The following is a 12,921-nucleotide window of genomic DNA, read 5'->3' on the forward strand; positions in this document are numbered from 1 at the left end:
ACTTGAAGCCTTATCTTTAGAGCTGACTTTATTATCTCTTCAGAGTGCCCTACTAGCTCTACCCCCTCCCCTCTTATAAGACTAAATAAATCCCTTCACAGAAGACTGGCTCTGGCATATGGAATCTTTCATCCAGCTCCTTCCTCCACCTGAGTGCTGCTCGTCCCTCCTACCTCTTCCAATCCTTTCTCCTACTGCTCTATCCTATGCTCCTCTTCCTATCCTATAGCCTCTTATTTCATTTTTGTCCTACACTAACATACATGTCATGGGTAAGTACCAAGTTTCAGACTCAATCTGCATTAAAGATAATGCCATTCTTGTATACGAGACTCAGGGCAAGGAGGGCGGTTCACCTCTCTAACTAGTTCGCCTCGAAAGGAGATATTCTTTGGGCTTCCAGATCATCTATATAAGTAGGGAGGAATAAGGGGCTCAAACGATCATTCCTTTGATCATAAGGTAAATTAAGTTGTCTTCACGATCGAATGGTTGGTTAAGTAGGTTGTGTTAAGCTAAGAGTGTGCCTGAATTTTCAATGGCATATCTATTTTCATTAACAAGCTTTTAGCGTTGGTTTCTGGCATGGGTTTGAGGTCAGTTTTACTTTTAGACATGGCGATCTGTGACTCCCACCCTAACATTGGAAATTCGAGCTCCCGTGTAGAGCATTTTCTCTCTTCTGTGTATGCTGTAAAAGGCACTTTGTCGCCAAGGGTGCTTGAATCCATGATTCGAGGGGTAGCGAAAGATATAGTATTAAACTTTTTGATGCCAAAACGGAAAGGCCATTAGATGGAGAAGAAAATGGATGGTTTCAAGGTCAAGAGGAAAATACTTGATTTGTCTAAGGATATCCTGTGCTCCATGGAAGAATCAAAGAAAGCTTCATTTCCGAAATTTCCACTCCAGATTGTTTGTGGTAACATCTTCTACAATGTTGGTAAGTCTTTGAAAACATAATCGACTCAAAATGATTTTTCCCAAACAGATATTGACATTTCCCAAGCTCAGAGCCCTTTGGTTAATGAAAAGAGGCCCTACATGAATTGTTTTCTCAATATTGTAACACAAACTATTCTTTTGGGAAATTTCTTGCATCGATTCCAAACCATTTTAGATCTGTAAAGAAGTGCTTTGGAGTGCATACTTGTGATACAACTAGTGTTGGTTGCAATCTGATGGAAGAAAGAGACAGGGATGTTGAATTTGCCGAAAAAACATGTTCGCAATCATCCTTCCAGTTATTGGAAAATGAATTTTCTTTTAAGAATGCAATGCCACATATCGAAAACATGTTCTCAACCATCCTTCCAGTTATTGGCAAATGAATTTTCATTTAAGAATGCAATGCCACATATCGATGGCAACTTCACAATTAAAGGAGAAAAAGTGAACTCCAATAAGAAGGAAGAGGGTTTGTCATTTGAAAACCTCTTGTTGGAATATTGTCTTCAGAGTTAGCTAAAGTTGGAGCAGAAGCATGTCAATATAAACGAAACAAGAGTGGAAATGGTGGTGATGGCCTAGCTTTCATTGTAACAAATGAGAAAAATGATTTCCCTCATAATATTTATGGGTAGTACTTGGGATTGTTCAACTCTACCACGAATGGGGATTCGAATAACAGATTGGTGTCAACTCTACCACGAATGGGGATTCAAATAACAGATTGGTTGCAGTGGAGTTTGATACCAAAAAGAGAAAATCCAACGACACTCGAAGCCAGATCCACCATCAGCATTAACTTCTTCAAAGAGGTGAGGCTAGCTTCCACTGCCTTGCTTTTGTCTCTACCTTTCCTGTTACTAAGATTACTGGGCGAAGGAAGAAGCTTGCATGAAAGAGAGGATCGTCTTCTTTCTGTGATTAGCTTCCCTTTCACTTTTACTATTTCCAGTGAGAGGTTATAGCCTGCTTCTTCTTTCTATGATTAGCCTTTTTTGAGCTTTCAGTGTAATAACGTGCTTCTTTTTTATGTGATTAGCTTCTTTTTAGCTTTTAGCTTTCAGTATGATAGAGTGCTTCTTCTTTCTATGTTTAGTTTCTTTTTAGCTTTCAGTATGATAGCTTCTTTCTGTGATTAGCTTGATTAGCTTCTTTTTAGATTTCAGTATGTGAGAAGTTATACCCTGTTTTTCCCTTTACCTGTGCAGAAAGAGAATAGTTAACTTCAATAGTTAATTTCAATATTGAAAGGAAAAATAAAGGCAGCAAAAGCAAAATACACAGTGTAGGTGTACTTGCATCTTTGTTCAGACTTCCGAAAAAACCAAGCTAATGCTTCTTGCAGCTGTGGAGAAAGAGAATAGTTAACTTCAATAGTTAATTTCAATATAGAAAGGAAAAATAAAGGCAACAAAAGAAAATACACAATGCAGGTGTACTTGCATCTTTGTTCAGACTTCCGAAAAAGCTAAGCTAATGCTTCCTACAGCTAGAAGTTATGACATGTTTTTCCTTTACCTATGCAGAAAGAGAATAGTTGACTTCAATAGTTAATTTCAATATTGAAAGAAAAAATAAAGGCAGCAAAAGAAAAATACATAGTGCAGGTGTGCTTGCATCTTTGTTCATGTTCAGATTTCTAAAAAAGCTAAGCTAATGACTCCTACAACAGAAGGAAAATAGAAAATAGACAAAATGTTCTCATTGTTGTTCAAGTGGGCCATGTATTGTTAATGTGGGCTGTGGATTATCATTGTTGTCCCAGTTCTAGTGGGCCATGGAGTCAGTACGGAGTCGGTATGGCTACCTCCTCGCCAAGAAGCTGCGAAGACAATGCCTCCTGTAAGAAAAGAATGCCCCCTGCAACAAAAGAAGCTTCAACATACAATGTTTACTTATTAATGTTAACATTAATCCATTGAAACCCAACGCAAATTTTACAAATTTTTGTAAGTGAATTGAAACATAACCTAAGTTTGCCTAGGGAAAAGACTAAATAAGATGGCGAAAAACAAATATACAACAAGAGCTTGAAAACTTTGGGTTATTTTGACAATGCATGACAATAAGCACATGAAATTAATGCTAACCCCCACCATTTTGATTACTATAGTCCCCACCGACTAATAAGATTGCAGAGAGTTATAATAAAGATTTTAATACAATTTGAGAGAATTATAATGATGAGAACTGAAATGAATCGTTGACCTATAATTTTTTTTTTTAATAACCAGATATATCATTATAATAAGTAAGAAAGTTTGATTATTAATCAACTCCGAACAACAATCTTAACTTGACAAAAAAATTTAACCAGTGCAAAAGTGGTCATGACCTCGTTCTTCTGACAATCTTTTCACAGTTGCTCTGCAAACCATATCATAAGTACATTTTACAAATTAACTGATAGTATTTTTGTGTAGTAACTTCCAATTTCTAATGGGAAAAACAATTTCAGTGACAAATTAACTATGGCCATAAAAATGTTGATATCCATATACAATCAAAATTAGTTGATCCTACTATAAACTTCCAATTCATTAATGGATTTTCTTCTTTTCAAGTCTTGTCCGCCACATACAAATATGAGAACATAACATTAACTAGCAAATACACAGGTCTATCCATGTCTACACACAATGACGTAATACATTACAGAGACATAAATCACATGACAATACACTAGAACAAAACATTAGCGAACACACCATTGTAACACATATCCCCACACAAATTAGACATGCATAGTGAAGATGCAGAAACCGGGGTCAAAAGTTTGAGAGTGGCTTTTTTAACCGCACTTTGAAAGAGTGTGTGGGCTTTTTTTAACTAAAATTGAAAAAAATAAAAAATTATAATGCCAATTTAATTTATTTCCTAGCCGTTCGGATCAACCTCGAAACACTTCTTTATCCGGCCATCCTTCCGCTTACATCACCATCAAAACGACGGGGATTCTGTGATGGCATTCATCGTCATCATTACGATCGCAAGAGAGTTACATATAAAGAATATTGCGTTCTCGTTCATGCTAGTGTAACGGGATCAATGTTGATATGTCATGATGATAAAGGCCGATAGTACGGAACCGAACTCGAAGATAATCTCGGCAGGCGCATGGTTTTGTAATCATAAATAGAAATTACAATATACTAAAATATATGAAATTTTAGGATTGAATATTGTATTTACTATTAATTTTAAATTATGAATATCAATATTGTCAAGCGTAAAGAAAGATATATTGTATTTACCATTAAATGGAGTTGTCTTTAAAGAGACTTTTTGGAAGTTTTTCTGGTGGGTTTTTCCAGTCAAAATCTGGCAGCAATTTATTGAAATCGCAAGTTTGATAGCTAATTTCTGCACAATCAAAGCGTCCCAAGGGTTTTTCAAGGTGCTGAATCCAAATATGTAGTTAAAAAACCATTTTAAATATTACAAATCAAGATTTAACCTCAATTTTCTGCGTCGGATTCCGTTACCGAAATCTCCAAAAAGTCGCACTAAAGACAACTCCATTTTAAATTATGAATATTAAGTTTAGTATGTTTCAAATAAAAATATTATTAATACTTTGGTGTGTGGAATCGATTGGCAAAAGTTTCACTAGTGTTTTAAAATATTAATCAGTAATTTATTTATTATAATTATTGTGATTATTAAATTTATAAATATAATTAATATTTATATAGGGAAAAATATAACATTATTATTTCAAAATTATATTTTATAGATTATGATATTTATATTATATAAAAAATTTAAAATATTGTTTTATAATTTAAATAATTATTAATAGTTGAGGAATAATTTCAACCACCATGGTATAGTGAATGTTTAATATTTGATCATAATCTCATCATTTATCAATGTGACTAGAGATCGCTATAAGGAGACATAAGCTCTCCCTTCATCTAAATGAAAATGGAAGTGGTTGTAAATACGAAGAAGTGATACATGTGGCATGTGAGCTTCTATAAAACACAAAACCTCTTTTTCTCTCTCTCTTTATCCACTATTTTTTTCAATTAATGGAAGCACTTTTTCTCATTGTCATATGGTTATAGCGCAACCTAATAGCCTAAACAAAACTCGTAGAGGAAAAGGTAGGTTGCTTTATGAATTCTAAGTGACCAATGGAGGAGGTTGTTTAAAGATTCAGAACATATTTTTAGTTATTCCCATATAATTATGGAAAATCAGTCCTTATGGATAATGGATCAATGATATATATATATATATATATACCACTAACTTGAAGTTGAAAATGGTACAATTCATTGATCAATGGTATACATATACCACTAACTTGAACTTGAAAATGGTACAATCCATCTTATTGCTTGGAGTCAGTTTCTACAAAAGCCTCATTTTCCAGAAAATCATGAGTTTGGACATATTAGAGATTTCACAAGATGATTATCTATTTGGTATGATCTTGATGGTCAAGATAGTTGCATGCACAAAAGAAATTTTTTTATTGGGCAAGTTTCACATGAGTTGTGTTTTGTTGCATTTACTTGGAATGTGATTTGTATATATTCATTTTTTGGGTGAGAGGACTCCCAATTGTTGTGTCACAAAGATGACATTATTGTCTCTTTCCCTACATGTTCTTGTGGTTTCCACAACAATTTCACTTCCTCTAGGGTTTGTATTGTGGTTGCCACAACAATTTCACTTCCTCTAGAGTTTGTATTGAGTCCGGGTGTACAAACACCCACTAATAGCAATACATCTCCTCTCGTAAAGTGCACTTTTCACATGTGCTCAACTACAAAGAGTATTGGAGAGTGAAAATCCTATCACAAACTTCAATTATATGATGAATTAAAGTGTTTGGAATATTGTTCCTCAACATCCAAACTTCAACAACTTGACCCAAAATTTTAGCTTCAACTACAAGCCACATATGCATCTCTGAGTAAGTAACTCAATCACTTTCCCGTATGTTTTCACACTACAAAGAGTATTGGAGAGTGAAAATCCTATCACAAACTTCAATTACATGATTAATTACAGTGTTTGGAATATTGTTCCTCAACATCCAAACTTCAACAACTTGACCCAAATTTTTAGCTTCAACTACAAGCCACATATGCATCTCTAAGTGAGTAACTCAATCATTTTCCCCTATGTTTTCACACTTCAATGTTTCTGACAACACCTTATCAATTTCTCATTTAAACGCTGATAAGTTAAGATATCCCCAGTCTTGTTTACGTTTTTTATGAACCTTTTACAAATGACAATGCATTATTTTGGGGAACCAAGTACTACATTGATATGCTTTTGGAAGCTAAACCAATGGGGAATGTCTATTCTGAATTGCCACTTCAGAAGGATACACAAATATTCACTCTAAAACAGAGATATACACAAATATTCACTCTAAAACGAAGATAAGTGTTCCTCGAAAAATCTACTTTTATAACGAAAAATGACTCCATCTATACTCTTTTTTTATATTGCAACATTTGGTACAATTACAAATTATTATTTTTTATAATATTATATATTTATAACTAACTTTTACGCACCATGAAACTGGTTACGGAAATAGGTTGTATGTACAAGAATCCGGCGCATATATTTTTTTCCTTTGGTCCACATCTTTAAAGAAACGTGGCATTACATTTTGCCGTGGGTTCGGTCATGTGTTGTTAATGTTTATATTTAATATTAATGGTAACAGCCTCTAACGTTCTATTGGTGATGGGAGAATATATATATATGAATGAGCCAATACTACGTGGATCGCCATAATTTATTTATGGACAACCAAAAACATTTTTACTTGTTAGATTTTCCGAGCTTTGTTCCCAATTAACTATATTTTATGGAAGCGCACAGGGTAAATACTGATGTTGACACTTCAAAAATTAAAGTCGGCAGTCTCCACAAACCAAAAGCTTTTTAGATTTTCCGAGATTTGTTTCCAATTAACTATATTTTATGAAAGCACACATGGTAAATGCTGATGTTGATACTTTAAAAATTAAAGTCGGACAAAAATGAGAACTGTTGCTTTGATACGTTTGTGTTGGATGAAAATAGAGGGCATGCTTGTGCACTTAACTACACAAAAGTAAATGGATAAATGCACTCTATTATAGGATATGTATTCTCCCTTAATGTAGATTATTATTTGCTCGATTACTACTCTTCGATTGAGTTTATGTACGGTTTTGGAACTTTTGAAATCACTGTAGATTTCTATTAAACTTGGATTGAGCAAGAATAAGATTAACTAACGAAATTATATTTATGATAATTATTTATATATTTATTATAATGTTATATAGATAATTATGAAATTTGAAATTAGAAAATTATAAATTTTATTATTATTATTATCGTAGTTATTGTGTTGAGAGACAAGTACATATTGCAATGGTGTAAATGCTTGTAATCAATATAGATTCATGTTAGTCCCAATTTTATCAAACACGAGTAGGGATCAAATTTCTTGAGGTGCAAAATTTTTTTCAAGTGCAAAAATTAAAGAAAGGTTTGCAGTGGTGTATATATATATATATATATATATATAAACTCCATGCTAAGCATTCAAGGAATTACACATCTCCTTCATTTTGATGGTTAAAATATTTTATTAGTGTCAAAATGAACAAAATGAAGGAGATGTGTAATCCCTTTCATGCTTAGCATGGAGTTGACACATGGCATATATATAAATAACCAACATAGATTCAAGCTTTGAGAGAGATCAAATTTCTCTAGGTGCAAACATTTCTTCAAGTTTTGCACTGTGAAAGAGGTTTGTACCTCTAAGAAATTTGATCTATGGGTGCTTGATAGAGCCACGGTTAACGTGGATCTATGCTAGTTATTATTTATAAAAATAATTAATATATGAGTTAAACATATATACATTTAAAGAAAACATGTAACAAAATTCTTAACCATGGAGATTTGACCCCTCTTTATTATGGAGATTCTTATCTTGTAAATAGGTTTTGTTACAATATGATGGGATCCTAGTAATACCTCATGTCCAAGAAAAACCATAACTCATGTTCACATGACATTTTTTTAATTAATCAATTTAATTAAAAAGGCAAAAATGGCATGACAACTTTTAGTATAATTGTTAACTATTAATTTGTGGCTACTATTAAAAATGTGTTATAGAAGTTAAATCTCTACCATATTTAAAAATGATTGATAATTAAATTAAAATTATAGAAGTCGTATTCAAAGTACACACATTTATTAACACCAGCATAGATCTACCTTAACCCAACCTCTATCAAGTGTGAAGGGGGATCAAATCCCTCAAGGGGCAAACCTCTTTTTAGAGCGTAAAACATGAGAAAATGCTTGCACCTCTTTTAAGAGGGCAAAACATGAGAAAATGTTTGCACCTCGAGGGAGGGATTTGATATAACCATTTATTTATTTATTTTAAATAATTATATCTTTTATTTTTTGAGCCTAGAGGCTCATTCTACAACCCAGTGTGAAGGTGGTGTGTAAGTATGTCCGTCCCTCTTAAAATAAAAATAAAATATTCACTAAATAGAAAAATAATATTGCTATAATAAAAAAGAAAAAATATGCTATGTATTATGATGTAATACAATTTGATGTAAAGTAATTAGAAGTTAAAAAAATATGGAGTAGGATAATTAATTCTTAAAATTTTTAAAAATATTTAAACACATGCTATCAACTTCATATATATCTAGAAAAAAATTGCTAAAAAAAATTAATTTTATGTTGTAAAAAATAAAATATCCAATGTAGGTTATGAATAAAATATTTTAATATGAATTAATATTGAGGTATCATTAAAAATATATTAATAAAAAAACCTAGTTTAACTTGCGCTAATAAAATGACTCAATACACATGTTACGTAATCTCTATAACATTTAAAAATACAATTTACACAATAAAAAATTACACATTGGTTTTTGCACTTGAAAATAAGTTTGCACCTAAAATAATTTGATTTGCGGCTAACTTGTTTTTATATAAGTTCAAAATTTAAAAAATATATATTTGTTTTAAATTTTAAAAAATATATATTTATTTAATTATAATATAAAATATTGCCACTAACTTGTTTTTATATATAAGTTTAAAGTTTTAAAAATATATTTATATATTTTTAATTAATTAATGACGATGTTACTTATTGATACAACATTTATATGATACATAGATAGACGATAAAACAATCAATTATTCTTCGTACAATTATGGTCACGTGTTCATATTGCTTTGGTTGATAGAATTATGGTCACATTGCTTGGTTTTGTGTACCGTTTAGGAGCTCTCCCCGTCAATTATTTGAAATTATTTTAGCATTTTCTTTTATATTTAAAGATAAAGTGAGATTTCATAAACCTTGTGGTGGCTTTAAATAGCAGACGCTTCTTGCTTCCTTCCCACCAGTGTCTCACTTAGAAAGTGTGTGTTCGAAATGGAATTTCGAATTTTATCTGTGTCTCTGTCTCTCCCGCTGCCTGCAACATTAATAATGGGCCTTGAGGGTGTTGCAACAGCAGTTATTTTAGGTTTATTTTTCTGTTTATTCTTTACACGGTTATTGCACAAAAGAGGTATTAGGGCGAGATTGCCTCCAGGACCGTTTCCATGGCCGATCATCGGAAATCTCCACCAACTGATACTGCCTGCTCACCGTTCTCTTAAAGGCCTTGCTGACAAATATGGCCCCATTTTCTTCCTCCGCTTAGGGTCTGTCCCTACTGTTGTCGTTTCTTCTTCGGAGATGGCCAAACACTTTCTTAAAACCCATGATTTGATGTTTGCCAACCGACCTGCAACATCCGCTGGAAAATACATATTTTTCAATTATAATGATATGATCTTCGTTCCGTATGGAGATCATTGGCGGCAACTGAGAAAAATATGCATGTTAGAGCTGCTCACCGCCAAAAGGATCGAGTCATTCAGGAGCGTGCGAGAGGAAGAAGTGTCTGCGATGATCCGTTCAATTTGGGAGGAGAGTGAGAGCGGAGTGCTGGACGTGGACGTCAGCAACGCTTTCTCTAGTCTCACCTCCAATATAACTTGGCGCATACTGGCGAGGAGGAAATTTAGTGACGATGAGTTGGGTGGCGGCTTCAAAGGTTTCAAGGATTTAATAGTAGAGGTGGTATCTACGGCGGGAGCTTTTACCATCGGAGACTTTCTTCCCTTTTTGGATTGGCTTGATTTGCAAGGTATCAAGCGGCGCATGAAGAAGATCCATAAAACATTCAATGAATTCGCAGAGAAAATGATAGACGACCATGTTGCTCATCGCATGGCCACCACCTCAAATCACCAAGAAGGAGAAGAGCCTCAAGTTAAAGATTTCGTGGATGTGCTGCTCGAGAAAGCTGAGACTGATTCCAAAATCACACGGGAAACTATCAAGGCTGTTGTTCTTGTATGTCTCTCTGCCCTCGCCCATTCTATATATTATCATTTATGATCCTCATTCTTATGCTTAAATCCTTCAATATTTTGGATTCGTTGGTTTTGTATTTGTGCAGGACATGGTCGCGGGTGGGCTGGAGACCACCTCAACCACGTTAGAATGGGCAATGAGTGAGTTGCTCAGACATCCCCATGCAATGAAGAGATTGCAAGAAGAAATCGAATGGGTAGTCGGCAAGAATCGCCAAGTGAATGAATCTGATGTAGCGAGCATGAAATACCTCCATTGCGTGGTGAAAGAAACGCTAAGATTATACCCACCTGTGGTGCTAGCGATTCCTCATGAATCTGTAGAGGCTGTGACAGTAGGAGGATACCATATCCCTAAGAAAACAATGGTAATGGTGAATGTGTGGGCTATAGGAAGGGATCCCAATGTGTGGGGACCAGATGCTTCCGAATTCAAGCCGGAGAGATTCATGGAGGAGGAACATGTGAATTTAGCAGATCAATCTGACTTCCGTATGATTCCGTTTGGGGCAGGAAGGAGAGGATGCCCGGGGGCTCCCATGGCTATTCCTACCATTGAATTCGCATTGGCTCAGCTGATGCACACTTTCGATTGGAGAGTTGAAGGTGATCCGTCGCAGCTGGATATGACGGAAGTGTGCGGGCTGACGATTCCAAGGAAAGTGCCGCTGTATGCATATCCAAGGTTGAGGGTAAACTTTCCAGTTCCACTACAGACCAGGGATGATAAAGCGTAGGATGAGGCAAGGCACCGCCACATGCTATTCTAGTTTCTCCAGAAATGCTCGTCTACTCGCTATTTCAATCTAGTTTATGCTAGTTCTGTTCCCTTTCATTGCATTACCTGTTGTATGTTCTGTGATAGATATCATGTCGACATATGATTAGCGTTGTATTTTTTAATTCTAAAGACTGTTTTCTGCCGTATTAAAATTATTGAATGCTCTATTGTGGTTTTATTTGCTAAAATCACTCTACCTGTCAGTGACGTAAGGAATTATTCTTTATCACTATTTTTAAAAAAATTTAATGTTTTCTACGGTTAAATCTGTCAACTGCTGCACACTGCACGTTGACCGTGCTCGTTGACCATGCTCCGTATTCGTGAATTTCTCGCTTGGCTTGTGTGTGCTATGCAGGACTGGTAAATGTTTCCATTCCACAGTGTCCCGTCATCAGCGGAATGTGCTGACAGTCGTAGGTGTGAATCAGTTTAAGAACACGAAGGTTGCACTTCTGATCCATCCATAAGACTCTCAAAGGGGTTATGTCGTTCACATAGTGTGAATAATTGTTCACAAATAATATACCACCCCTTACTACAAACGGCGATAGGGCAGAGGGTGTCACGCCCCTACACCTGCGGTAGTGTTTCAACCGCTTATAGCGAGGTGCGGCACTACCAATCGTTTTCTTTTCACCAATACTTACGATTTTAGACTACGCCTAACATTCCATACTTAGTCTTATTTTCGTTACCAAGTATTATTATGCGTTCCTTTATACAAGTGAAAGCCCATAACATTCACATAACAACATTATACAAGAGAAATGCACAACAGTATAAAGGGAGCGGTAACTCCCTGTAATATGAGTCTGCCTGAATCAATATATTATACAATCTTCACTTTTACAAAGTACAAGTTAAATCTTGGGAAACCCCAAATTTACACTTAGCCAATTTTCACAACTTCGGCAAACTCGATTGTCCAGCTTGTTGGCACCTCTGCACGGTCGCCACACGACTCTCCAACCCTTCGTTCACCTTGTCACACGATCGTGTTGTTTTCCCAACTCAGGCGCGCCTCCAAGTCGCCACACATGGTTCACCTCTGCCCGAGACACACCTCTGTTCATAATCTCAACACTCCAAGTCTCTGTGCACACTTGCACGACGGGCGAGCACTCACTCGAGTCACCCAAGAACCCGTGCCAAGTCATCGCACAAACCAGGCGCCCACCAACGTTTCACCGTCGGGCACTCCGTCGCATAAACCGGGCGCCACACACCCGTGCACGCCCTCACCCAACCACCGGGCGCTCCTGCCTGCGCCTTCACCCAAAACCGAGAATGACACCTAACTCTGTGCGGCCTTGCCCAAGAATGGGCGCATCCTCCAAATCTGCGCCTCTACCTCTTGTGCATCCACCTTGTAGTTTTGCGCCTTCTCCTTACATGAGCGAAGATGTTGAGCGAATGTGTGATTGTGGAAATGACTCCAATGCCTTTCCAATATATACGTGTGGCAGGGCAAGGTCTTGGTTGCCCAGCCGACCTGCCCACGCCCACATTTCCATCACAAATACACTTAACTTCATGTCGGCCTTCCTTTGTTCGCTTGGTCGGCCCGTGGGTGTTCCATTACGCTCCCACACATATATAAATGCTCACCCAAACTTTCCACGCACTTCATTATACCATAACATCTTCGCATGTTTCATGTTGAGCTCGCACTTCAAGCCGAAGCGTGTGCATAAGGACCGCAGGTCCTTACATCCTCCTCCACCTGAAGTCGTTGTCGTCCTCGA

The 12,921-nt window shown here is 36.0% G+C and overlaps 1 protein-coding gene across 1 annotated transcript; it reads left to right on the forward strand.

Moving 5' to 3' along the window:
- The first annotated feature begins 9,351 nt into the window (after nt 1–9,351).
- On the forward strand, nt 9,352–11,324 carry LOC149252049 (cytochrome P450 750A1-like). Its single transcript, XM_089456604.1, has 2 exons — nt 9,352–10,372; nt 10,479–11,324. The coding sequence occupies exons 1-2, from the start codon at nt 9,401–9,403 to the stop codon at nt 11,127–11,129; spliced, it is 1,623 nt and encodes a 540-aa protein (XP_089312730.1). The 5' UTR covers nt 9,352–9,400; the 3' UTR covers nt 11,130–11,324.
- Nucleotides 11,325–12,921: the final 1,597 nt, after the last annotated feature.

Source organism: Pinus tabuliformis, chromosome 7 (assembly GCF_031772625.1).
Source record: "Pinus tabuliformis cultivar Carrire ecotype Pingquan chromosome 7, CPIR1, whole genome shotgun sequence".
In the NCBI taxonomy this organism is placed as follows: domain Eukaryota; kingdom Viridiplantae; phylum Streptophyta; class Pinopsida; order Pinales; family Pinaceae; genus Pinus; species Pinus tabuliformis.

What these genes read in the sequence shown, in the direction of transcription:
- LOC149252049 (XM_089456604.1), top strand. Translation starts at nt 9,401, where the DNA reads ATGGAATTTCGAATTTTATCTGTGTCTCTGTCTCTCCCGCTGCCTGCA. An exon ending in CTATCAAGGCTGTTGTTCTT is followed by an intron (nt 10,373 to 10,478) that starts GTATGTCTCTCT and finishes GTATTTGTGCAG; the next exon opens with GACATGGTCGCGGGTGGGCT.